We start from the raw sequence: 26,954 nt of genomic DNA, 5'->3' as shown, positions 1-26,954 counted from the left end.
TGGCCCGTCTGTGAAGCCTCCAATCAGAGTCAAGCCCTTGACGACTCATCAGTGCCTGAAGCCAGAAGTGACCTCCTGGTGTTCCTGTTCCCAGGCCAGTGGGGTCCCTGAACTCCCACACAGCTGGCAGCCTCTCAGTCAGAGAGCTGCGTCACCCTGCCTGGCACCAGCAGGGGAGGCTGGCAGTGGCCCAGAGGAGCTCATGCCCACGGCTGCAGCAAGCTCAAGACCCTGGCCCAGGGTGGCACCCACCCACTGGAGAAGCTGCTGGACCTGCTGGCTGGATGTGCCACCCTCTCACTATGAGCCCTGTACAGCTCAGGCTGTAAGCAGGTGAGGGCTGGATGTTGGGCTGCCTGGCTGTGGAAGCTGCTTACCTGCCCCTCCCAAACTCTCTGAGGAATCCTCCCTTACATGCATCGCTCAGGGCTTTGTGTCTGGGGACTCAAAGCTGCCAGCTCACTGCCCCCCATGCACCTGCCTTCCACCTTGGTCACAGTCCCAGCCAGCCTACATGCCAGATGGCAAGCCAGGGAGAACACCTGGGAGAGAAAAGAGGTTCCTGGGGTGGAGCAAGTTTGGAAAGGAAGCCATTCCTTCTTCTCCAGTGTTACCTGGACTTGGCCTCTAAGAGAGGCCATGGCTGGGGAAGTGAAAGAGGGCAAGAACCCTTGGGTGGCAAATACTTAGGTCCTTTTCAAGAGACTGGGTACATAAAAAAAAAAAAACAACCCTTCGTGCACCCCACATCTCTCGCTCCACATGCCCACTTTCTTCTGCTTGGCTTCCCCTCCTGCTAGGAAGCCAACCTGAGACAGAAGAACCAGAATATTGAGTTTCAGCATCTGCATTTGCCAGGGCTGGCAAGGGTTTAGGGGCCAACCCAGTGGGGCAGGCATGACCAGAGGCTTTCTGCTTTCCCCACCTGTCCACACAGCTGGGGAACTGACCCATCTCTCAGTGGGTTGCGTGAGGTGACTTACATGAGATCCCATGCACAAAGGCCGGAACGCATACAGGCACACATATCTGTACAACACCAAGAGGTCACTGCTAGCTGTGTAACATATGTGGCAGTGAGAGTTTACAGGGATGCACACCAAGCTGACCATGGGGGTTAGTTCTATAGTGGGGCTTAACATTATGGAACAAGGGACTTTGTTAGCTACACCTATAATGTTTGCCTTTTTCAGGAGGATATCTTCAAGATACAAAAATAATTTGTAATTATTTTTTATATGCAATGTGCTGGCACATAATAGATGCACCAAAGAAATTAGTGGTCAGTATTGGCTTACTTTTATGTCCACTTTTCCACAGTGGACATGCCCTAAAGACCAGGCTTGTATGACCAAGGCAAATCCAGCCCCCAATTCAGGAGGCCAGAATTGCTCTCCAGGGACCCTGGTCAGAGGCCATCCTCCAGGCCTTTATTTCTGCTGGGTGCCAGTGATGCGGAAGGCAATGGAAGTTAGTACTTTCGCTTTAGCAGGTCCTGATCCAGCACAGGGACAAACTATGTACCCCTCTAGGGCCAAGCCTAGGCAGCCCATAGGAAGTTTCACAGAGGAGCAATAAACAACACACTGCAAAAGAACCCCTTCCCCCATACCCAAATATGAATGAATCCCTCCCTCCCCTACCAGCCCATGGGGAAGTTCAAGGCTTCTTGGAAGATGGGTTGCACTAATGCTGGAGAGCTTGGACAAGGCCAGGGCGGCTTGGCAGGGAACTAGCATCAAGGGGTGAGGTGAACTGACAGATGTTAGCCAGAAGGCTTGGTAGGCAGCGCCAGCCCCTACAATAGGGCCCTTCGCAGAACTCTGCAGAGGAGCCTGCTGCATGTCTCCCAGGTCATCAGGAGGCGAGCATGGGGCAGCTTGAGCTCCTTTTCCCTTCTGGAGGCCTCTGTAGATGAAGCAGGCAGGCAGGGCTAGCAAAAGCCAAACAGTCACACCACAGGGTAAGGTTCTAGGCTAGTGCTCCACCTTAGCTCACCTGGCCCAGGAGGCATTTCTCCAGGGGGTTGCCACACTGTTTGTTTGCAACTCAACTAAATTGCTCCCAAGGGTGAAAGTTTGTTTCGCAACATGTCTTAAGCTAGACTTCTTCTGAAAACATGTCCGTGTCTGCTCACACACACACGCACACGCACGTCCCAAAGGGTAGGCCTTGCCCCAACCTGCAGCAGCCTTCTCTTCTTCTGAGCCTTCTGGCATAGACAGCTGGAACCGAGGAGAGTGTCAGCTTTCAGAGAACTACTCACGGGCAGCTCTGCCGACACCCTTCAATCCACGCCTCTCGCCTTCCATGTGCTCAAAGGCAGTGGGGACTTTGGGCTTGTGGCTGTTGCCCTTAATAGGTCCCTGCAACTTGGAGGCTATGGGGAAGGAAGAAGAGGGGAGGCCTTCAACAAGTTTCCCCAGCTTTCCTTTTAGTCCTCAGTTGATTCCTGGGCACCAGGGGCCATTTGGAGGGGGCAGGGAGGCTCCAGGTTCCACCCGGGCCTCTTGGCTTTCCCAGCTAGAAGCACTTGTGTCTGGATGGGGCTCCTTCCCCATTCCACTACCCACACCATTACCACTCCATGACCCTCTCTACTCTGGGACCACAGAGGGAAGCTCCTAACTGATTCTTCATTAAGTGTTCTTGTCTCCATTTTCAGCAGGGCCCAAGCCCCAGTGGCCACATGCATGGCACTCCCTAGGGCTGACAGGAGGCCTCTGAGAATCAAGAGTAGAAGAACCCCCTCATAGTATGGGGGTAACTGAGTACCAGAGAAGGGTGGGGAAGAGGCAGAGCATGTTCGCATCTCCAGGCTCTGTCTTTCCTTCCTTCTCTCCTTCTTTCCCTGTCCCAGTCTCTCTCATCCTCCCTGTCCTCCTACTGTCTCTTTCTCAATCTTTTTGCTTCTGTCTCTTCATGTCTGTCTTTGTCTCTCTGTCTCTGTCTCTCTCACATACACACATCCAGACACAGACTTACACACACAATCATGTTTATTTTACATCTGATGACTAACATGCCCTCCTATCTTTATGGATGGAGAAGTCTTGACAGATTTGGAAGTTCCAGTTAACCATAATAGCCAATGAGAACCTTCTGGGTCCTTGCCCCCCAGGAGATACATGTTTATTCATTGGCCACACGGAAAGGGACAACAGCTCTTCCCAAGGCCTCCTGGAGTCCGGCACATCTGCCCTGTGGTCGGGTCCCAAACAGCAACACTCCCGTTGGCTCAGCCCAAGTCCCACTGCTCCACTAGCAATCTGCTCTGTTTGACGTTAGCTTCATGGGGCTGTGGACATGGGGGAGTGGGGTTCAAAGTCTCCCCATGTGATCTCCTGTCCAGCCTCCAGAGCTGAGGATGGGCCTTGCTCTCAGTCAGTCTATATGAGACAGGCAGAACCCTAGGCTGGAACACAGGAAAATCCATTCTAGACCTAACCCTGTCCTGGTCTTGCTGGACGACCTTGGACCATGTTCTCCCTCTCCAGGACTCAATTTCCTCCTGGGCAAATGGAAAGGTTTCTGGTGCATTCCAGGTTTCCTCTGATTGAGTCCCTGCAATGCCTTGGCCCAGACAAGCTGCTGAAGAACAGCTTACCCACAAGCACTCATTGGCATGATAACAACAGGAAGGACTTTGCCAAGCTGTTCTCCTAAAAAGGCTCCCTGCTAGACAGGGGACTTTGGGGAGGAGGGAAGAGAGGGAACCAAGACCCCTGGAGTGGGGCATCAGCCCAGTCCCTGCAACAATGACTTTGTTCAGAGGGGCTGTCCCTACATGAATCCTGGATATAAGAAACTCAACCACCAGGGTTTGCTGCTATCAGTGAACTTTTATTGAGCGCATTTTCTGTGTAGAGCCCTGTACACAAAGTGGAAGAAAACTGGGAAAGCACAGCCAAGCCCCTGCCACAGAGGATGGAACAGAGGTGATGAGGGCACAGAGGCAAGGTTCAGCTCTGGGACAGTCACCACGAAGCCCTGATAGGCAAGCAGGAAGCACCTGCCACTGGTGTTACTGTGGAGACGAGATGCCTCCCACCTCACCCTCCAAAGTGGCTACATTTCAGCCCATGCAGACCTTCGGAATGTCACACTTCTTTTACCTCCCAGCAGCTAGGGCCTGCTCCAGGCAAGCGGTGTAACCAGAATTGGAAAATGGCTCCAATGCTGCTAAGGACTGCTGGGAGATAAAAGGAAGATGGGCAGGGGCAGCCCAGGGAGAAAAGGGAAGAAGAGGAAGGAGAAGCGGGCTCAGGCGGCGTGAAACATCACTGGCGCATCCACAGCCACAGGTTGGCAATGCAGGCCGACACCAGCATGGTGAAGAACAGAGCATCCCTGTGGCGCCAGGTAGCGCCCTGGTCCTCCAAGGCACGCAGACGGCCGGTGATCACATGCAGCTGCAGAGACCAAAGAGCTGGTGAAAGATCCTCCTGGGGAAGCCCATGGTTCACCACTGGGGAAAGTATGAACTTAGTACAGGAAGGGCACCTGCCACCCTTCAGGAGGCCAAAGTGCCTCTGGAAGAGAAGAAGGCAGAGCAACTGAAACAGGGGGCTGGGGTGGGCCAGTGGGACCAAGGGCCAGGCTGTGTATGTTTGCAGGCCCAGCAGCCTTTCCCCCTTGCTGGTGTTCACCCAGTTGTCTGGAAGAAGCCAGTCTGTCCCAGCTGTACCAGGGGAGAGGCGGAACAAGACATTTCAGTTCTGGGGCAGGCTGGCATGGTGGCAGCTGCAGCACCAGAGTAAAGGCAAGGCTCCAGGACAGGTGACACTCAGGGGCTGGAGAGGGCCTGTTGTGGTCTCTCCCTGAGAAGATAACCCCTCCCCAAGACCTCTTAGTGCCATTCTCTCTGCACAGATTTCTATCCTCTTCTGTTGCCTCTTCATCCTCCTTTTGACTTCCCCTTTTCCCTTCCCACACATCCCAGGGAGAGAGGCAGGGCTGAGACTGCCATTAAGATGGGACACTAGAGCCTTGAAGACTGGGAGGAAAGGAAGGGGAGCCTGACCTCACCTCCACTGTTAAAGGCTAAGATGACTTCAAAGGGGGTGGTCTCATTGTTGCCAAGGCCCACCTGCCCCAAGACACCATGATTCTGCTTCTACCCTCCCAGTGGGAGATGCTTACCTGTCTTCTCATGACTTCCATCTCCAATCCATTTAGCTCTTCCAAGCCGATCTCTGCCACCATATCTGCCTCTGGGTCACTGGGAAATAAGAAAAGAAAGAGGTTTGTGAGTTGCTGGTGGTCCCCGGCCAGGTATGGCAGGGACCATAGGAAGGCCATGAGGGCAAGCAGGCAAGGTCAGGAGCTTTTCTAGACAATGACTAGGTAAGCAGGTCCTGTGGCCTGAGGACTATGAGCTACCCCAGCCCAGCGTCAGTGTGCTCAGAGGCCCCAAATGGGCAAGAGGACAGGAGGTTCAGGGGTTCTTATGAGGAGACAATAGAGCCCCAACATTCCAAGCATGACCAGCTGCTCACAACGCCTTCCTGGTCAGCCTGCTTGCTAGTCCATCTGGTCCACCCTGGTACCTGCCCAAAGAGCTCCAGCTTTTCTCCTGCAAGATCCCTGGGATCCTTCTTACCGCTCATAATGGAACCTCATGTTCTGGAAGCCACCAGGATACTCCTGAGGGTGAGCATTGCCATGGCCTTGTTCTCTCAACATTCTGGGCAATGGCAGCTGGGGCCCCTAAAGAAAGGAATGGTCAGTAAAAGTAGCCAAGTCAGTGTCAGCTGAACACTTCCCAGGACCAATGGTGTACCCTGTCAGGAGTCACATGGTACCTGATCCTCTGGAATCAGGGGTTGGCAGCTTTCAGACCACTAGAAGAACTTGGAAATCCCACAAGTTGGCCAACTGCCACCACTCTACCCATACCATGCTCCTCAGTAGTTTCTAGTCATCCAAGCTATGGGAAAGAAGAGCAGTGACAGGGATCCCCGTGCTCTGCCAGCACTGTCACAAGCAGACAGTCAGACATCAGCCAAGTCAGAGAGAGAGTGGAAAAGCTCAATTGTAAAGTCAAGGAAATTGAGGTCTGGCAAATGACTACGCTTCCAAAGGACATACAGTAAATATTGGAGCTCAGGATAGAACTCTGGCCATTGGGAGACCATAACATTCTTCTCTGGGTGAGCACAGCTATCCCAGTGGTTTTCATTTTCATTCTTCTGCTAACGACTGCTTGGAGTGGATGTCTCTGCCCCACAGCTCTGGAGCTAAAATATTTCCTGCCTTGAAGAGCCAATGTAGGCTAGAGGAACAGAATGTGCCAGACACACCTGGGTTCAAATCTCAGCTCCAGGTTTCCAGTGCAAGATGAAAATTTTCACAAACTATTTGGTTTAACACATGCCACATGCCGCCCTCTAAGCCCTTACCAACATCCAGTCATTAAATCCTCTTCATGACCATTCAAAACAGGTATTACTATCATCCCATTTTGAAAGATTAGAAAACTGAGAGAGAGGTCGCATTATTTGTCCAAGTCACACAGCTGGTAAGTAGCAGTGCAGTCATTTAAAGCCAGGATAATTTGCTCCAGAGGTTGTGCTTTTAACCATTATCCTAGGATGCCTCTCATATTTGACACCACTTCGCCTTCAGACTCCATTAAAATGAAAGCGAAGTCAGTAAAATGGTATACAACCTGCAAGAAAAAAGGTAACAGGAGAGGAGAGGCCACAAATGATGAGAGAGCTCAACAAGACTGTGGCATTCAGAGAATGCTGAGAATAAAGCCAGGGGAAGTGGGCCTTGCGGCTCAGAAGCAAATGGCAAGCAGTAGAGGAGGGAGTCCTCCTCCTGCCAGTGTCCAGAGAAGACCCAGACCTGGAAGCTGCAGGGACACTGGGGTGGTCTTGAGGACCCAGTGGGTGGGGGTGGGGGACAGCAGCCTTGGCTTAAGGTCTGTACATGGAGCAGTCATCCAACCCTCTTACCCCACCTGGCTGGCAGCCTTTTCTCCCCAAATTCAAACTTGAGCTAAATGAATGGAGAAGCAGGGGCAGTTGAACCACAGACCAGAGCCCTCTCCACTCTGGCATTTACCAGTTCCTCCTACACAACCGACTTTGCTGAATTAGAACCTACTGTCTCACAGGCCTCACCAAGACACAGAATTCTGAGTTGTCTCTATTTGCCTCACTTTTAACAAGAAACAGACAACCAAGGCTCACCTGTCACCTGAGAAATATCTGCAGCCCTCCTATGTTCTTAAGAACAATAGCAAATGCAAGGTTGAACCATTTCTATATAAAGGATTTTCATAGAAACTTTACCACCATGTTCCATTTGTTGTAATAACGCAAAATTTCTTTCTTAAAAGTGCACACTGATATTGGTGTGATATTTTCTATGTGAACAGTACTTGACAGTCATGCTACTATTTTATTTTCCTCTTCATCTTCTTCTTATGATACCTCAAAAATAGGTTGAAAATGACAGTGTGTGTCAAGAAAACCTTAGGACTATGAAGGGGAATTTGATTGAGAGTTTCTCCTAGAACAATTTCCACACCATCCCTTTGATTTTCCTACAGATTGGGATCAGAAAGACAAAAAGGTTTTTTGAGATATTTGAGAGCAAATAAGGATAAGTAACTGGTGGCTGGGGTTTGTTTGTTTGAAATAACATAGTTTGTTCTTACACATAAATATAACAAGAATTAATGTGACAACATCTGCAAGTCGTTGATAGCCTATTGAAGTTGCCCATCATAAGACAGGTCTAACTGTTCAAAACCAGTTGTCTTTTTGCCTTTTTTAAATTTTTTTTAAGAATTATTTTTATATCTTTATTTAGAATTTTAGAGATATAAAATTTTATATTTTTATTTAGAATTACATGCATTATAAAACATAAGGCTTTTATAGCAATTTGACAGAGATCAAGAAAATCTATGAATTTCAGCAAGTCCTAACTTCCTTCTACTATTTCAAACAGTGTTATTTTTATCTTCATGTACTTTTCAAAGCACACTACTTCCCCCACACCCAAATCAGCAGAACAGTATTATGATTTTTTTTTCTCCTTTAATGTTGTGGCTCTCAGGTGGTCAGGGTTCCATTTTGGGGGAGGGTGCTCAAAAGCAAATAATAAATAGACTGATAAATTTCTTAATTTAAATGTCTAGTTTCTAAATTCATTATAATGACTGTTTCTTTTTAAAGTAGTCCTGTGGTCCTAATAGGTAATTATAATTAATTCAGAGATTATATCTCTCCATTACCCCCAAAGATCCCATTCTCCCTCAATCTCATGGGCATGACTGGCTTCCTGGAGCCTGAGCTATTGAAGTAATTTGACTTGACTTCCACCTTTGGACATAAGAAGCCAATTCAGTATTTTTGGTTTATTTTCATTCCCAGGAGGTCCCTGATCTGGGAGCTCTATTTCTCTTTATTCATTAGCGGTGGAATCATTTGGGCATTTATCATAACTCATTCCCTAGAACAGCCAGGCCTCCCTACTCTCCAACCCTGTTGCCTTTCCCCACTAACCTCTGCAACACTGTAACACCAGGGTGATAGTGGCTAACAGAATCCACAACAGAACTACCAGACTCAAGTGATTCCCTAGAATAGTAAGGTCATCCTCCTCTCCAAAATGACTCCAAAATGACTGCCTTTTCCCAGTACAGTTTGCAGCAATATGGCTGCCATTTTTTTTTCCCTAGAACATTCCCTCACTCGTGGTGAATGTAGCTTAAAGGATTATCTACAGAACAATGGGACTCAGGTGATTTCCTAGAACATTGGGTCTCCCTTCCTTTCCAACCTAGTTGCCTTTTCGCAGTAACCTTTGCAACAGTATAACAGCCATTTCTCTAAAACTCCCTCAGGCACAGTAAAAGTAGCTTTAAAGGATTGGCTACAGAACTTGAAACTCACATTATTTCTTCCAACTTGGTTATCTTTTCCCAGTAATTTTGCAACAGCATAGCAACCATGTTTCTAAAACTTCCCCTCACCCACCAGTGAATGTACCCTAAGGAATGACTACACAGTGAGAGAACTCATGTGATTCCCCAGAACACTGAGATCTCCCTCTTCTCCAAAATGGCTGCCTTTTCCCAGTATCCTTTGTAACAGTGTACCTGCCATTTTTTTCCTAGAATATTTCTAAACTCATATTAAGTGTAGTTTAAAAGATTGGCTACAGAACAGTTAGATTCAAGTGATTAGAATTCCTAACAGTCAGGGAGCATAGGAACCTACCTTGCTTTACCTTTGTCCTGGCCCTGAGAAATCTATTTTATTTATATATATTTATATTTAATCTATTAGATGAGGCCCATCCACATATCAAGGATTAAGAATGTCCTTTACGTAAAGTCCACAGAGTATAGATGTAACAAAGCTACAAAATACCTTCAAAGCAACACCTAAACTAGAAATTGATGGAATACCTGGGAACTATAGGCTACCCACGTGGACAGGTAAACTTGACCTTCACAGTGGTCTAATCACCGGGGAAGCTGAGGGAAAATTTGAACTTAGACCAGGGACTGTAAGGCCGGCCTAGGGACGGTGGGGCCTCCTCAGTGGCTGTAGGCAGATCACTTCTTTCCTGCCCTTCCCTCCTGTGGTTCTCATGGTTCCTACCAAGGCTGATTATTTAATTATTAAATAATTTATATAATCATAATTTATATAGATAAATATTTATATATAAAATATAGCTATAGAGAGAACTATAGATATAGATTTATTTATTTATTTATTTATTTATTTATTTATTTAGGAAAGTGTCATTTCACACACATTAGAGTTTTGTAAAGTATATGTAGTCCCCAAGTAATATGTGATTCAGGTGTTTTGGACTCTTAAGGTTGAACTCCCAGCCTACCAAAAGATAGCTGTGACTTCTTATTGGACATCCCTGCCTTCACTGCCTCACTGGTACACAGGAGCTTCCTTCCTTGCCCCCAAGTCAACATCTGGCTTTGTTCAACCTACCATCATCAGGCTAAAGCCCCTACAACCTGTATGCCCAACCCCAACCCAGTTGTTGCATGTCGAGGGCTCCATACAGTACCGCTTTCTTGGGCCGGGTGGCAGTCATATTCCAAGCCGGTTGACGTGCACCAGAGCCAGCAGCCTTTGGATCCAACTTTTGTCGCCGCTGAGAGGTACCCAGGGACTGGGATCCACGTGCCATCATTTCTAGGGAGAAGAAGAGAGGCACCAGGAACACTCATAGAGACTGTGCCAAGGCTTCCTGGGCACAGGATACACCAGAAAAAGGATAGGATACCCAAACTTCTTAGGAATCATTCAACACTCATTCACTGATGTCCATTGGAAGATCCCAGGCCTCAGTCTGTTCATCTCTTCAAAAGTTTTGCAGCCAAACACACACTTTCTCTATCACACATGCACAGGTATGGACACCCAAGGAAAGGGGCATTATAGGGGCTCCTCACCTGCTATCACCAGGTGCTCTTGGCTTTGCATATAGCTTTCAGGAACCAGCTCTTCAGCCATGGATGTTTCCATCTCCTCCTTGATGCTAGGGGGGCCTCCTGCCATCACAGCCAATTTTTCACTTTAAAGCTATAGCCAAGGATACACAAGAAGCAAGGCCAGAACAGACACTTGGAAAATCAGCTCTGCCAGGGGTAGGTGCTCAAGCAAGATATATCTGGAGATGGGGGTGGAGCTAGACTCCCTCACAGGGCTTAGGTCTTGGACACAGCACCTTGTGTTCCTGCTGTATCTTGTTGGCTGGGTCTACAGCCTTCTCCCCTGCTACTCTGTAACCAACTTAGGAGGAAAGATAAGTGTCAGAAACTTTGCCTGTGAGGACTATGCTGGCTCTCAGGTCACCTGATTTGGCCCTATTGAGGAGCAGGTGGGATCCAAGGTTAGATCCCAAGCCTGACGTGGCTTCTGCAAGCCCAGCTCTGGCAAGGAATCCAGGCCATAGCACCCCTTGGAAGGCATCCTTTGAAGAGCACATCCTGTCTCCCCCTATCTAGAGTTTCCGGGCAAGGGAGTTGGCCTTTTGATGGCCTGGATCAGCCTGGGCAGGAACCATGAGAACCACAGGAGGGAAGGGCAGGAAAGAAGTGATCTGCCTACAGCCACTGAGGAGGCCCCACCGTCCCTAGGCCGGCCTTACAGTCCCTGGTCTAAGTTCAAATTTTCCCTCAGCTTCCCCAGTGATTAGACCACTGTGAAGGTCAAGTTTACCTGTCCACGTGGGTAGCCTATAGTTCCCAGGTATTCCATCAATTTCTAGTTTAGGTGTTGCTATGAAGGTATTTTATAGCTTTGTTACATCTATACTCTGTGGACTTTACGTAAAGGACATTCTTAATCCTTGATATGTGGATGGGACTCATTTAATCAACTGAAAGGCCTGAAGAGCAAAGCCTGAGGTTTCCTAGAGAAGAAGAAATTCTGCTCAATACTGCAGCATCAGGAAACAAAAGCAAACATACACTACTGGGATTATATCAAAATAAAAAGCTTTGGCACAGTAAAGGAAAGTGAATGGGAAAAGATATGTGCAAATGTTATAACTGAGAAGGGCCTAAAACCCAAAATATATAAAGAACTGATACAACTCAACACTAGGAAAACAAAAACTCCAGTTTAAAAAGGGCAGAGGACCTGAATGGACATCTCTCCAAAGGAGATATCCAGATGGCCAACAGATAGATGAAAAGATGTTCAACATCACTAATCACTAGGGAAATGTAAATCAAAACCACAATGATATACCACCTCATACCTGTCAAAGTGGCTAAAATCAGCAACACAAGAAATAAGTGTTTGCAAGGATGTGGAGGAAAAGGGACCCTCGTGCTCGGTAGGCGGGGATGTAATTCGGTGCAGCCATTGTGGAACACGGATTTGAGTCTCCACTAAAAATTATAAATAGAAATGCCATATGAAACAATAATTCCACTACTGGAATTACTCAAAGAAAATGAAACAAAACAACAACAAAAAAGAAAATGAAAACACTAATTTGAAAAGATATGGTCACCCCTATGTTTATTGCAGCATTATTTACAATAGTCAAGATATACAACCAGCCCAAGTGTCCATCCATAGGAATATTGGATATTAAATAAGAAAGATGTGACATATATATCTGGAATATTGTGCAGCCATAAAAAAGATGAAATCGTGCCATTTTCAACAATGTGGACGGACCTAGTGGGTATTATGCTACTGAAATAAGTCAGAGAAAGACAAATACCATATGATTTCACTCAAAAGTGGGATCTAAGACAAACAAAAAGCAGAATCAAACCTATAAATACAGAGAACAAACTGATGGTTTGCAGAGAGGAGGGGGCCAGGAGGATGGGTGAAATGGAAGAAAGGGAGTGGGAGATACAGACTTCCAGTTCTGGAATGAATAAGTCATGGGAATAAAAGGACAACATGAAAAATATAGTCAGTGATTTTAAATCACAGGTGACAAGTACACTTCTGCTGAGAATAGTATAATGTATAAACTTGTTGAATCACTATGTTGTGCAACTGAAACTAATGTAACATTGTGTGTCAACTATACTCAAATTAAAAAGAAAAATTTAAAGACAGCAGCATCTGTCCCTGCTTAAGCTTCCAGTGTGCAGGCCTGCCCCGCAAATTTTGGCCTTGCTAGCCCCACAGTGGCAAGAGCCAATTTCTTAAAATAAATATCTATATACATACACGTAGGCATATGCATACACAGACACATACACACATATATCCTGTTGGTTTCTTTTCTCTAGAGAACCCTGACTGATACAACCACCAGAGGTGAAACCTCAGCTCCTGGGAACAACTCCAGAGTCCCTGGAGGAAGAGGAGGCTATTTGCAAAAGGAGCCAAGCACAGCTGGGGCCAGGTGGGAGGAAGAAGAGGAAGCAGGGAAGGAAAAAGGCAGGGAGGAAGGAAAGCGTGAGAGAGAAAGGGAGGGGCCGGAACCTGCCTAGAGACGGTGGCATGGTCTGGGCTGCCTGGCCCCCTCCCTGGCCCACCTGTCCAGCACTGGGACTAAACACCCTGGAGCAGAGCTGACATAGGCCCTGCCTGCATTCCTGAGGGCCCTGAGGAAGCCCTTCCCAGATCCAGTGGAGCAGCTGCAATGAAATCTGAGCTTGCTGGAAGGCCACCTTAGGAGCAGAGAAGTGTGCTTTTGTGGGACTCAGGAGCCTGGGAAGCAGTAACCATGGGCTTCCGCCTGGTCAGCGTTGCCAGACTGAGCAAATACAAGTACAGAATGCCAATTGAACTTGAATTTCAGATAAACAAGTAAGTTTTCAGTGTTAGTACACTCTGTGCAACATTTGAGACAAACTTGCACTAAAAATTTAATCATGATTTATCTGGTATTCACCTTAGACTATGTATCCTTTATTTTATATCTGGCAACTCTATGCCCTGCCCATCCTCATCACAATCTCAAGATTTGACCTTGAGCAAATTTTTCCTTTCTTTGGGCCTCAGTCTCCCCATTGACAATGGAGCTGACAATCCCTTCCTCACCATGTAGCTGGAAAGCCCCCACTGTCTAGTGTGCCAACCTTGGGGGCCCAAAGGCCTAGAGCATCCCTAGAGCACAGAGAACTCTGCCAGGCCTTATGGGGGCCCAGAGAATGGCTCATGCTTAGTGTAGGTATTGGGCTACAGAGACCTAGGCCCCCATGGAAGGCTCCCAGAGAAGATGGTCAGAAAGCCCAAAGCTCTTTGCACTCCAGAGATTAGACAGATACCTCTGTAAAGGGGAAGGAGGGGTCCCAAGAACATCTGGCTGAGATGTATGTATACATATATATTTGGGATATGTGCCCATTCTACAGCAAGTACCTGATACATAGTAGGAAAGCTCTTATTTAAAAATTTAACAGAGAAACACATTTAAATATGTAACTGTAAATATATACACTTACATGAAAGAAAGACCAGGGGATTCTTGTCTATCACTTTTTTTAAGGTTTCATGGTATTTTTTCCCCAGTTTTACTGAGAAATTTGCAACTTATTTTTTTAAGTGCACAGCGTGCCTTGGGGATCTCACATGTCAGAACAAATCTCCCTCCTGTCTTTTAAACAGTGCTTTCCTGCACAGCTGTGCCCCTGTTTATTGACCTGCTTGTGGACATTTTGGGTGTCTAGAGCTTTTTCACTTTTATAAACAAGAAACAGTAAGCATTCCTGGACATGCCTCTTTGCACACATATATAAATATTTTTGTAGAACAGGTGCCTGTAAGTGGGATTTGTGCAATTCTAGGGTATGTGTGTTGACAATTTTTACTAATACTGACCAATATTATCAGTGCCCCTCCTAAGACACTGCACCAAATGGGACCTCACCTAGGGGAAGAAAGTTCTGTTTTCTTCACAGCCTTATCAACAGAAGATATTATGGAACTTCCTAAAAGGCATCAGTATGTTGGGTAGAAAATGTTATCTATCTCATTGTTGTTTTAATTTTATTGCTTTAATTATGAATAAACCTGAAAATTTTTTCGTATGTTTATTGATCTTCTGTATTCCTTTCTTGTGAACTGTCTGCTGGAGGGCTTGGATCTTTATTAAAATAAGAGATGTTTTATTGACAGAAAGGGATGGAGATGAAATCTCTCCCTCCCTTCAAGCCAAGCTTCTCCAAAGAAAACATATCATCTTTTTCCCTAAAGGTGATCATGAGCACATAGCCTCCACTGGGGGACAAACAAATCCGGTTAATTGCATCCAAGTTTGTGTTGAAATCTAGAGGGCATCCAGCCCCCCCTCCCCACAGAGCAGGTGTCTAACTTGGGCTGTCGCCTGCCTATCTGCCTGCCTGTCGGCCCTTGTCTTATGTCTGTCTGTGTCTCCGCCTGCCCCACCACCTGCCTCCACCAATGCCTTCCAACCACTGGCCTCTTCCAGCAGTTCAGCCAGCCGTGCGCTTGACTCCGATTTCCGACAAGCATGGGGGATCCGGCAGCCCTGTGTGCTGCCTGCTTCCACCTCCCTTGCAAGCAGGAGCAAAGGATCGGTACACCTGGGGGTGACATTGCAAGTTGTTTCCCATGTTCTGAGCCTCTATTTCCAATCTTCACATGGAAAGTTGGGCTAAAACCCAGTTTTAAACTATGTTTTATGGTTTCTGGGGTATATGTTGGGGCTACCTGGGCTTCAGGGCAAACTCCAGCCTCTCTTCACAGAGAACAGCTCATTTTTATTACTTTCTCATATTGAGGTTCTATGGATGAGACCATTCAAAGCCAATGCGTACAGTGCTCTACCACATCCCAGGTGTTCTCAGAGCCCAGTTTCAGGAAGCTGTAGTGCCAGGCCCAAGGGAACAACCCGGATTTGGGCTGCAAAACCAGATCCCAGACATCTGCGAGCTCCCTCCCCGCTTGCTAATGAAACTTACAAACCTGTAAACAATTCTCTTTCCTGCTCCTGAAAGCAGCTGGCACTGAGGTCATCCCTGGAGCCCCAGGGCCTCCTGGATCAGAAGGGAAGGAGAAGGGGCAGGGAGACTAGTGGAGCCTTGCGGCTGTCCCTCCATTCCTTAAAGAGACGGCGAGGACAGAGGCATAAACTTCAGGGAGTGTAAGGGACAGGGCCACCAGCAGGAGGTTATAGTGAGTACCTCGATTTCCAAATGTGCGCGCCTCTCATTCAGCACGACTGTCTTGAATAAAGACTGACTGGGTGTCAGGCCCTGAGACTAGGGATGAGTTTCCTGTCTTCATGGGACTCATGCTTAGAGGGCAGATGGAAACAAGCAGACAGACAGGCAGGAAGTCCATGGGTCTGTGGGGACAGTAGCAGGGGCTTGTTTTTATGGCAGTCCTGCCCTAAATCCTGCTACTTTCTCCCTTCCTGGAAGTGTGGTGGGTGGTCCCTCAAGCTTCGTCAACCTAAAAGCAAGAGACTGATTCTTGCCCCCAGCACTGACAGCCTCTGACCGCACACCTCCAGGACAGCTCACGACTTCCTGAGGTGGCTTGGACTGGGTGGAAACACGGGTCATGCTCCACCCCCCACCCCCCACAACAAACTCTGATCCGTTCTGGAGTGAGCAGCCCCAACAGAAGTGGGTCGAAGACACTGACACAGAGTCACAGCCCCAACGAACAAGCTTAAGTCTCAGCAGACATGGCCCTCCTTGCAGCTCCTGGAGAAACCCCCACAGGAGCAAGCTGCCTGAAAAACTCCAGGACGGTTGCAACTGAGCGTAGGGGAATTGTTGCTACCTAGGTGTCCAGAAAGGAACTCGGGACTACCCTGTGTGCAGGTGGGACAGAGCAACACCAAGGAGCAATACCGGGAAGCTTGCTTTCTGCCTCCAGGTGTAGCCAGCTACTGTCTCTGCTGCTCTTTCCTCGCCCCTGCTCTTTGCTGGCCTGAGAATCCCTTGCCCCCAAAGCTGGCAGAAGATTTGGAAACCTGGAGGGCTTTAGCTGTCTGCCTGTCAGTTACCTTTGCTCCATGTACAGGGAACTCTTGGAGCAGGTGGGAAAGGCCCTCCTTCCTGATTCCAGGTGAGGACATTAGATAAGGTGACCTTGCAGAGTCCGTGGCCTCGTCTGCAGGGTGACTCCTCAGACTGAAAGGCATCTGCTTTCAATTGTTTCCATGTCCAGTGACTGAAATGTGACGTGTATGTAAAATTCAAGAGAATCAAAAGCCAAAGGAAAATAGCCAACAATAATAAAGAGGCAGAAAAAATGGTACAAAGTCTCTAATACTGACCAGCCCCAAATCACAAGCAGCAGCTGCTCCTCTGAGCCAGAGAATGAGGTGGAGGAGAGGAGAAACCCAAGGTGAGAAACACAGACCTAAGAAGATGCATGTTTTTGTTGTTGTTGTTGTTGTTGTTGTTGTTATTTTCAGACAAGCAGATACTCTTCCCAGTAGCCTCCATTTTGGGCAGATAATCTAGGCCCACTTCACTTCGCAATTCAGTGGCAAGGCCTAGAAGCAAATCAGTGTCTTCAGACTGGTGATCCAGGGTCCTTGGCAGAAGAGGAAGTAGTCCAAGTGGGAACTGGCTCAAGAGAGCCTCAGCAGGCATCCTCCAGCCCTGTGCCATTTTGATCTGCCCTTCAGACAGAGCTAGCTGGCAAATCCCAACACAAGGGGTACACACCAGGGAGGATGGTGTGGATCAGAGCCCAGGCTCTGCACTCCAACTGTTCACTCCTAACAACCCCTTGGGTTTAGAGTCCCAGCTCCTCACTGAGTAGCAATGTGCCTCAGTGATCCTATCAGGGAAAAGGCAGGTCAGGAGGCACGGAATATGAAGCACTCAGCTCCTAGCAGAGCTCATGCCTGAAGCCCAGCTGCTGGGATTCTCACAGAGGCCACAAAGCCTCCTGCTTGTTCATTATAAAAGACGAGCTGGCAGAGCTGCTAGCAAGGCTGGTGGCCCCTTGTGCTTTGGCTCATCTCCAGCTTTATCAGTGACCCACCTCTGCCTCCTCTAGAGTCTTCAGCTCCTCCTCCTTGCCAGAATGATTCTCTTTAGCCAGAAATAGCATCACATCTTTCCCAGCATGAGGATATTTGTTCCATGATGGCAGAGATCTTGTCAGCTTCATTCACCACTGTCTGTCTTTCATGCACTCGGCACAAAGCCTGACTCATGGAAGGAGTTCATTAAGTAGTTGTTGAGTTAAAATGATTTGAATATTAAAAAAAAGAAGAAGAAAAAACTGTCCTCCCTTGGAGTCTTGTATCACTCATGCTACTGTCCTTTCTCAACTCCTTAAAAATGTAGCCACCACCATGCACAGTGTCTCCACTCCTTTACCTCCCAGACATTCCTCTCCTCATTCTAGTCTGCCTTTCTCATCCACAACTCAACTGAAACTGGCCCAGACCAAAGTAACCAGCAGCCTCCTGGCAGCTCCATCCCACGAACCCACTTCACTCTTCATCTTACTTGAATTCTTAGAAGCATTTCACATCACTGTCCTCTCTCTCCTTCTGAAAACCTACTTTCTCTGCTATGACCCTTCCCATTGCATGGTCCTGCCATCTACCCCACAATATCAACCCCTAAGCCTCAGAGTCATCTGGTACTTCCCCTCACCACTCCCAACAAATCAGTCACTATGCATAGTTCTGTCTCACCTATGATCATTAATTTTATGTGTCACTTTGACTGGGCCATGGGGTGCCCAGATTAAACTGTTTCTAGATGTGTCTGTTGGGGTGTTTTTGGATGAGATCAACATTTGAGTCAGTGGGCTCAGTAAGCAGATGGCCCTCCCCAGTATGAGTGGACATCTTACAATCCATTAAGGGCTTGAATAGAACAAAATGTAGAAGAAAGGGGAATTCACCTGCTCACTCGCCTTGTTCTCTCTCTCTTCCCCCCCCCCCCCCCCGCCTCCCTACCTGACTACTTGATCTGGGACACTGGTCTTCTCCTGTCTTTGAACTCTCTCTGAACTCTCTTTCTCAGTTAACTCTCTCATTGGCTCTCTGGATCTCAGACCTTTGGACTCAGCTGGAACTTTACCAGTGGCTGTCCTGGGCCTCCACCTTGCAGAGGGCAGAATGTGAGAACTCTTGGCCTCCATAATTACAATTGCATGAGGCAATTCCGTATAATAAATCACTCTCAGATAGATAAATAGATTGATAGATAGATATGAATATAGATACATAGATATGTATCTAGGCATACATAGATACATATATATATATAGATCGAAAGAGAGAAAAAGATAGAGATAACAGATACAGATACAAATATATAGATTTATCTATATCCGTACACATTTCTCCTGATAACTAAAAGTAGAGCATTCCTATGAAATCTTTCATAAACCAAAATGACAAAGCAAAGAAGCAATCACCAATAATTTTTGAGTGTTCTCAGACTCAAAAAATAACCTCTATCAGGCCTTTCTGATGCCTTAAGACACCTTTTGCTGACAGATGCACAAAATTAATCAAGATAAACACAGATCAGCCACTGTGGAAAGCAGTATGAACATTCCTCAAAGTTAAAAATAGAATTACCCCTTTAAAGCAGCAATGTCCACAATAGCCAAACTATGGGAAAAGCCTAGATGTCCATCAGCAGATGAATGGATAAAGAATATGTGGTATATATACACAATGGAATACTATGCAGCCATCAAAAAGAACAAACGCTTGCCATTTGCAATAACATGGATGGAGCTAGAGGGTATTACACTAAGTGAAATAAGTCAATCAGAGAAAGACAATTATCTTATGATCTCACTGATAGGAGGAATTTGAGAAACAAAATAGATGAGCAAAGGAAAAAGAGAGAGAGAGGCAAACCCAGAAACAGACTCCTAACTGTAAAGTGATGGCTACCAGAGGGGCAAAGTATGAGGGATGGGTGAAACAGGTGATGAGGATTAAGGAGAGCACTTGTGATGAGCATGGGACGATGTATGGAAATGCTGAATCACTATATCATAGACCTGAAACGAATATTACACTATATGTTAACTAATTAGAATTTAAATAAACACTTTTAAAAACAAATAAAGTGCAGATGCTCACAGATACAGTTCAAAGCTGAGATGCCAAGTGCAACTTGTGAGGAAAGAGCTTGGTGGTGTCTCTCCTGCCGCTCCGGATGCGCACAATCTCTGGAACAGGTCACTGCAAAACAAATGTTGAACAATGGATGGTATTGTTGCTTTGGGCCTATTTTTGTAAAAGTAAAAATCTTCTGCTGGTTTCTTTCAGTTAGCTAAAACAGGCACTAATGTAGGTCTTTCATACAAATGAAGTGGCATAAAGCAAACTTTTAAAAAGTGGGGGGAGGGGTACCTGTATGTTCAACTCTCTACCTCTTATCCATGTCCTACTGGTTCTGTGTCTCTGAAGAACCCTGATACAACCTCCTCAATATATAATTCAGTGTTTGACCAAAAATCTTCTCAGTAGTCTACTCTGTGTGTCCTCTGTCACTTCCCTAGCCAATCCCATCACTGCCTCTTGCCTGGATGACTGCATAGCCTTGTACCTTATCCCTTGGATCCTGTCATGACCCCTTTAACCCCTTACCCACAGAGTAGGCAGACTGATTATTTTAAATGTAACAAGCCTGGCCATGTCACCTTGCTCCTCAAAGCACTCCTCAGTGCCTCCCCATTTTCACTAGAGAGTAAAGGCCTTGAGGCCTTGTAGGCCTTGAAGCCCTACATGAGCTGCCTTCCCTTGGCCTCTCTAGTCTCATCTTAATCTAGGATTTCCCATTAGGCTACCCTGGCTTCTTCCGTTTCCTTAAAAACATGATGGCCTTGCTGGACTCTAGGCCCCTTCACATGACATTCCTCTGCCTGATTTAATTGTCTTCCAGCCCTTTGTCTGACTGATTCCTACTCATCCTACAAGCTTTAGGTGGGCCTGGCTTCCTCAGGAAGCTTTCTCTGGCAGCCCACAGCCCCAGCCCCCCAGACTTCCCCTACCAGAAAATTCAACATGATTCATTGCTATGGTTTGTCTAATGCCGTCCCACAAAGTTAGGCCCAGAGTTCCAGAAAGGCAAGACCTAGCATGTTGCTATACTCCCTTCTGGTGCCCCATGGCTTGGCTTGAAGCAGGGACACAGCCAGCTTCTGGAACACCATGCTCTGTCAGTACCTACTCCCATATGCCCTTGTCAGCCCCAGGATTCAGGAACGCTACACTGTTGCAATTTAGTATAACCCGTCTGATATGAAATGTTAGCCAGCCTCTACTTTTGTAGCCCATAAAGCCTGGTGAAACTGAATCCATCATGAAGTTTGAGTTCTTCAGAGAAATTGCCAAAAGTCACTGTTATTGGAGCTGCTAGTCTTGTGATTCCTAAAAACAACATATTTTGTCTATAAAAAAATCTGAGGGGACACAAGGATTTTGTCTATTCTTCAAGCTTTGGGTTCTCACATCACTCTCCACAGAGAAAGCCTGGGAAAATTATTCTGAGGCCCACTTCTGTCCCAATCCCACCTGGCTTGTTGCAACTTTTGGCAGCTGGCCCAGGCCTGTCCATTTGTGGTAGGGAAGAAACTGCTCTGGGGGGCTCGATTTGAGACTGATGAGAAGTCTGGTGTCCACCCCCAAGCTTTTCCAGAGTGCGTAAAATGCTCAGGTATGAGATAAGGAGCAATAACATCTCCCCTTGCTACAAATGGAATGTTATAGCCTGAATTGGGTTTCCTGCCCAACCCCCTCCCCAATTCATATGTTGAAGTCCTGACCTCCAATACCTCAGAATATGATCGTATTGGGAGACAGGCTCTTTAAAGAAGTAACTGAGGTTAAATGAGATCAAAAGTGTTTGCCCTTCCAGCAAGAGGCGATTAGGACACCAACATATACATAAGGACGAACATGTGAGGTCACAGGCAGAAAAGGGTGGCATGTAAGCCAAGGGAAAAGACCTTAGAAGAAACCAACCTGCCAATACCCAGTTCTCAGCGTACCAACCTCTGGAACTGTAAGAGAATACATTTCTATCATTTAAGCCATCCAGTCTGTGGTACATTGTTATGGCCGCTAGAGCAAACTAACATATGGAAACTTGGGTCCTAATTGGAGAATATAACCAATCAACACATTTTATTTCACTGAATACTGACCTAGAGTCAGTGTGCCAAGTTCTAAGGAAGAAGTGAGGAGAAAAATGTTTTACATGTTCCCTGTTATTGCGGAATTAAAAGTTGGGCAGGAGGAGGTGTGGGGACACTAACAGGTTGGACAGTCACCAAGAAAACAAAACCAAAGTGACCTCCAAAGAAGACAAGCAGTGTCCAATGAGTGGCTGGGGTGTGGGGCAAGCAGGGAAGATGTGAGTTCCCATGACAAGGGTCAAGTGCACTTCCTGTCGGCGAGCCCTTGCTCAAAGGGCCATCCTTCCCTCAGCTATCACAGGTGTGTTGGGAGGATTGTCTCAGTTAATGCATCCACAAGGCCTGGCATACCCTAAGTGCTCGGTAAATGCTGGCTATGTTTATTTGCAAGCACGAACCCTCCATCCCTTCACTAGGTGCAGTCTCGGACCAGCAGCTCCAAGAGTTTGGCAGTAATACAGGATGGAGGCTCGGGGAAAGAATGAAAAAAGGGACCCAAACCACACCCGGAAGCAGTCTCTGCCCCCTTCCCTGCCATCACTCCTTTAAGCCCCTGCCCCTGACTTGCCTTCGCGGTCTATAAGCAATCCCAGTGCCTTGGCCCCACAACCTGTGGTCTTGTGATACAGCAGGCAAAAAAGAATGGGAGGCCCAGTCCCTCAGATGGTGCCCCAACAGAAACTTTGGGACCCTGAGACCTCCCTCGTGTATTAGCTTCTTCACATGGGCTAGCCTGGGACTCTAAGTCACTGCCTAGAATGCTGGTTTCTGACAAAAAGAGTCCAATGTTCAAATTCCATATCCAGAATGTGATCCCACCTGTGTCCTGGAGTCTCCTTGAAGACTATTCATTTGACTTCTCCACATCCCCGGAAGGCTGGCATCACTCAACAAGCCAGTCCCTGATAAGAATGAAACCCAAGGCCCCTGGCTGTCAGTTCCAGCATTTAGCCTCCACATTCAATCCTTGAAGGAGGCCCTAAGTTTTATTGTCATTTTCTCATCACTGCCATGGCTTTTCCTATTAAAGTGTGGCTTATTTTCATTACCGGGGATTGGCCCAACTTATATTGGCAATGCCCCACAGCCATATCTCACCCCACACCAACAGCTGGGAGTGTTTGGGGCTAAGACTACACTTCCACGAAGGGGAAGCTAAGGCATCCTTGTCCTCTGAATACTCTCTGACTTTTGCCATCATCTGAATTTGGGAAACAGAGTCAGGGCAAAGCCTGAGCTTTAAATTCTACCTCCACAGGACACAGAAAAATTTCTCCCTCCCACCCATCCCCCAGTCTGAAACCAAGCAAGGCATCCTTTTAGCAAGAGGCAACTCTGTTAGTAACCAGGGATCAGGTGACAGGGAAGTTGCTAACTTGATTTGTGACAGACTTCACTAACCACATCCCTGGGGGATGGGTCAGGAGATCATCTTACACACATGAGGACAATCTTTAGGACCAAGGACATCTCTACGTCCTGCTTCTAAACTGGTTTGGGCTGTTTCCTTATCTACAGTCAGACTTCTGGGAGAAAAAAGTTTGGCCCACAACCATCCATTCCCCCGTGAAAGTTTGGGAGTCCGCAAGAATCCAAGATTGATGAGGAGAGGACACAAGTGAATGCCATGTGCTTTTTATTATTATTAATTATCTTCTGGTACAGAAAGAGACGAAATTTAACAGCTAAACGCAACAATTATAAAAAGAGAGAGAGAGAATCAGAAGCAAGTTTGTTGGTTGCTCCCAGGCTGCAGCGAAATTCCGACATACTACTGAATGTACAGATCTCCCAGCTGACATGGGTCAACACATGGATACAAGCACAGTTTAAAGTGGTACAAAAATGAATCCATTTCACAGTAATCATGTCAATAAGCTCAGTTGCACATATCAGGATTTCCGCTGTCACAAATTCACAATCACAGAGTGAAATAGCAGGTGTGTTCAGGCCTGGGAAAGTGGCATCCGGAAGGGGGGACAAATTGGGAGGCAAAAGCAGCTGTGGGATTTTTTCCAATCTTGAATATCTGTGTTAATGCTCAGGCTGGGGGCGGGGGAAGGGCAGGCACTGTTCAACGGTCAGATGTCTCAGGACAGTGGAACAACTGTTGAGGCAATGAGCCCGAGGGGGTGTGCTATTTGGATATCCTTGTCAGAGAAATTCTTGCCGGAGAGAGACTCACTGCCCACAGCCTGTGAAAGGAAAAGCTCCCTACGTTTAATATTTGGGGGCAAATGATGGGAGTGTCCAGTGTGATAGCAAAACATCTGCCTTACAGAATATTTAGCAAGATGCACAGTTACGTTACTTTTGATTACAGGCTAGGAGAATGGCAAGCAGCAGCACCCACCTTTCTCACAATGGAGAGAGACCAAGAAACTATCTTACACAGAAAGAGCCTTACACACGAGAACTGCTGAACCCCAAAGCTGAAGGCACGGTGAAGGGATCCCTGATATCGTGAGCCTTTTATTTGAAAAATGTGCTCATTTTAACTAGATCCCTCTTACACATAGAACTCTGAAAATTGACTAAAGCGAAGACTATTTCGAATTTTTCTACATAGCAAGAATGGCAGATGCCATGAATTATCTTAAGTTGTGATTTTCTCTAAGTTCTGAATCAGTGGCCTTCAAATTAATAGGCTTTTACCGTAGTTGCAGGCAGTCTGATTACAGTACTTCGAAATTAGCTAATTATACTGATTAGTATGAGCAGAGTTCAGTGGGGAGGATGTGCTTGTTTCTGAATCGGCACAATCCTGAAATGGAGCTTCATTACTTGTTAAGCTGAAAAGCTTTGCTGCCCAGCTCTCCATCTCGGCCTTGAACAGGAGAGCATATGCAAGACATACCACACAGGCACACTCACTCCTAGAAGCACAGAGTGTAGGTGAATAGGAGCCCCGCCCCCCCCCCCACTTTCCCCCATCCCAGACAAAAGAACAATCTAGAGGCAGTGTTGTTTTTTCCTTCTTCTCATGGGATACTGTTTGGTTGTCAAAAGATCAATCCTCAGCCAGAGAGGAACCATCTGGCTCCAACTCCTTAACAAAAAGACTTTCCTGTCCCAAATTCCTCATATTCAGGCCATCAGAAAGGCCACATCCAACCCACCGGGCAGATTCCTGTTTTCCTGAGCACCCTAAGGAATTCACACTAATGGCAGTGGGATTCGCAAGCTGAAGAGGAGGCACCTGCGTGCCTCACCCTTTCTCTTGTGCTTTCGTCTTGAAAACCCCAGGCAATGGGGAGTGGCATGTAAGGACAGGTTTGCAATTCTTGTTTTTAAAAGTCTTAATAAAAAGTTTTTTAAAGCCTTTTCTCTTTTTTCCTAATGAAAAATATCTGAATAACTAGCCCCACCATTCCCAAAGTCAATAGTCACACATTTTTCCACCAAAACATAAAAAGTAAAGTAAAAAGGCCCAGGAGTGCTCAGATCTCCTTCAACTGTTGTTACCCACAGAACAGGAGCAGAGGCGGGGGACACCAGGCCAAAAGGGCGCGTGAGTGGGGGTCCCACAGAGTGGAGGCCCGCAGGGTGGAGCTGCCTAGTCTTCTCCCAAAACTTTTTGTGAATTTGGGGCAAAAGGCGGTGACTTCGTGGGGCTTGGACGGTTAATCTCAGCTTTCCTCCCTCAGGGCCCTGTGAAAAGGCTGTCCAGCCCCAGGAGGTGACATTCCTCCCTTCAGACCAGAATCCTCCTGGTACAAATATAGCCACATACTGGCTACGGTTTCAGATAAGCATATGAGAAAAGGCAACGTGCACACGTGTACAGGCACGCATGCACGCAAGCACGCACATGTACACACACACACACACACACACAGACAAAGTCCAAAAACAACAAAAAGTGGCTACTACAGATTTAGCACTGTATCAAACCAATGACCATACAAAGACAGAGTTTGAAAAGATATATACAGAGCATTCATAAAAACCAAATGTGCACCGCGAGCAGTTATGACCGTTGTGTACTGTACAGTCCTTGTTTCAACAATATACTGCAAAAACGTCCCAGAGACCCCAGTGGCAAGCCCACCTGGGAGAATCCTGCAAAGCAGTTTAACGGCACACAGGCTCCTAGGAGCTGCCTGTGCGCTCTCCCCGCAGGCCCTTGCTCAGCGCCCGAAGGACGGCAGCCGTGCTGTCCTCCACCAGGCCAGGCTCCTGCTTCCCACTGCCTCCCACCCCCACCCAGCTTGGCAGGGAAGGGCTCAGCAGATGCCAAAGGCAGCGGGCATTCCTTGGCATACTCCCTTTGGCTCTGGTCACCAGGGCCCATGCCTGGCTCTCTTCTCCCACGCTCGCAGGTCACACACAGGCACCTGCCCGAGGAAATGCTGGGAGGGCAGTGCTGGCCCCAGAGCTTCCGGCTGCCCCAGGTCCTCCAACATGGCCAAACAGGAGTGACTGCAGCCTCTGTCGTGGACAAAGCAAGGCCTTTCTAGGCCAAAAATAACTTTGTGGGGAAGGGCAGGAGTGTCGTGTTAGAGGCCCAGAGAGAAAGGGGAAGGAAGGAAAAGTGGAACGTACCTGGGCAGCACCTCTAGCATCAGGGAGCCCTTGGGGAACGAGGAGGGGCAGAAAGTGTCAACTGACAGGAGACTGGTTCCCCGAGTTGAGACTCACCATCAGAGTCACGTGAGGGCCTCCACTAAGACCGGTCTCCTATAAGCTACACATTTCTAGAGAATCTTCCTAAGGACAAACTGCACTAGCTCCCTGGTGCTTCAAGAACTGCGCAGGCCTGGGAGTGAGGGGGAAGGATGGAAACCCCCAACTGCCAGGTCAGGTGGTCAAAGCTGGTGGCCTCGTTGCGATAAGAACACAAGTTTCCTAAACTTGAAACATGTTCCAAGCAAGTCCTCAGGATGGGAGAGGCCTCCAGAAGTCAATATGGGGCCTTGAGACAGGGCTGCAGTCCAACAATGAGGCCCGATGTCTGTCTTGGAGAGCTGTTTAGACAGAAAGAAGCTCGTCTTCTCAGTGGGTTTTAAACTGTTGCGGTTGCCGATAGACCCTGGCTGTGCACTCTTTTGGACCCCACAAAAATTTGCTACATTTTTAAAAGCACCACAGAGGAAAAGTAATTTGGCACTGAGGCCGGCAGGAGGGACATGTAGGGGTGAGGGGATGCGGTGTCGAGAGTCTTTTACATGGTCGTGGTCAGTTAAAGGACAGGTCACTTCTGCCCCACTGCTGTCCAAAGCCTCACTGAAATGCAAAGGTGGACAGCTTTTGGGCCACAGAAAGGGGTTACTAAAGATGGACCAGCACCTGGCAATAACACAGCAAACCCTAAATGGGCCTTCGACCCCACGTCACAGGCTTCCCCACCTCCCCTGCCAGGATCTTTTC

The 26,954-nt window shown here is 47.3% G+C and overlaps 1 protein-coding gene across 1 annotated transcript; it reads right to left on the bottom strand.

The window, feature by feature from the left end:
• Window positions 1-3,828: 3,828 nt before the first annotated feature.
• On the bottom strand, window positions 3,829-10,646 carry FATE1 (fetal and adult testis expressed 1). Its single transcript, XM_032331325.1, has 5 exons — window positions 10,448-10,646; window positions 10,060-10,187; window positions 5,603-5,709; window positions 5,143-5,221; window positions 3,829-4,412 (listed from the first exon to the last, which is right to left on the bottom strand). Exons 1-5 carry the CDS (start codon window positions 10,551-10,553, stop codon window positions 4,281-4,283), a joined length of 552 nt encoding a protein of 183 aa, XP_032187216.1. The 5' UTR covers window positions 10,554-10,646; the 3' UTR covers window positions 3,829-4,280.
• Window positions 10,647-26,954: the final 16,308 nt, after the last annotated feature.

Source organism: Mustela erminea, chromosome X (genome assembly GCF_009829155.1).
Source record: "Mustela erminea isolate mMusErm1 chromosome X, mMusErm1.Pri, whole genome shotgun sequence".
Taxonomy (NCBI): Eukaryota; Metazoa; Chordata; class Mammalia; order Carnivora; family Mustelidae; genus Mustela; species Mustela erminea.
This window is presented reverse-complemented; position numbering and strand designations above follow the sequence as displayed.

What these genes read in the sequence shown, in the direction of transcription:
- FATE1 (XM_032331325.1), bottom strand. Translation starts at nt 10,553, where the DNA reads ATGGCAGGAGGCCCCCCTAGCATCAAGGAGGAGATGGAAACATCCATG. An exon ending in AGAGCACCTGGTGATAGCAG is followed by an intron (nt 10,188 to 10,447) that starts GTGAGGAGCCCC and finishes TCTTCTCCCTAG; the next exon opens with AAATGATGGCACGTGGATCC. An exon ending in CCACCCGGCCCAAGAAAGCG is followed by an intron (nt 5,710 to 10,059) that starts GTACTGTATGGA and finishes TCCTTTCTTTAG; the next exon opens with GGGCCCCAGCTGCCATTGCC.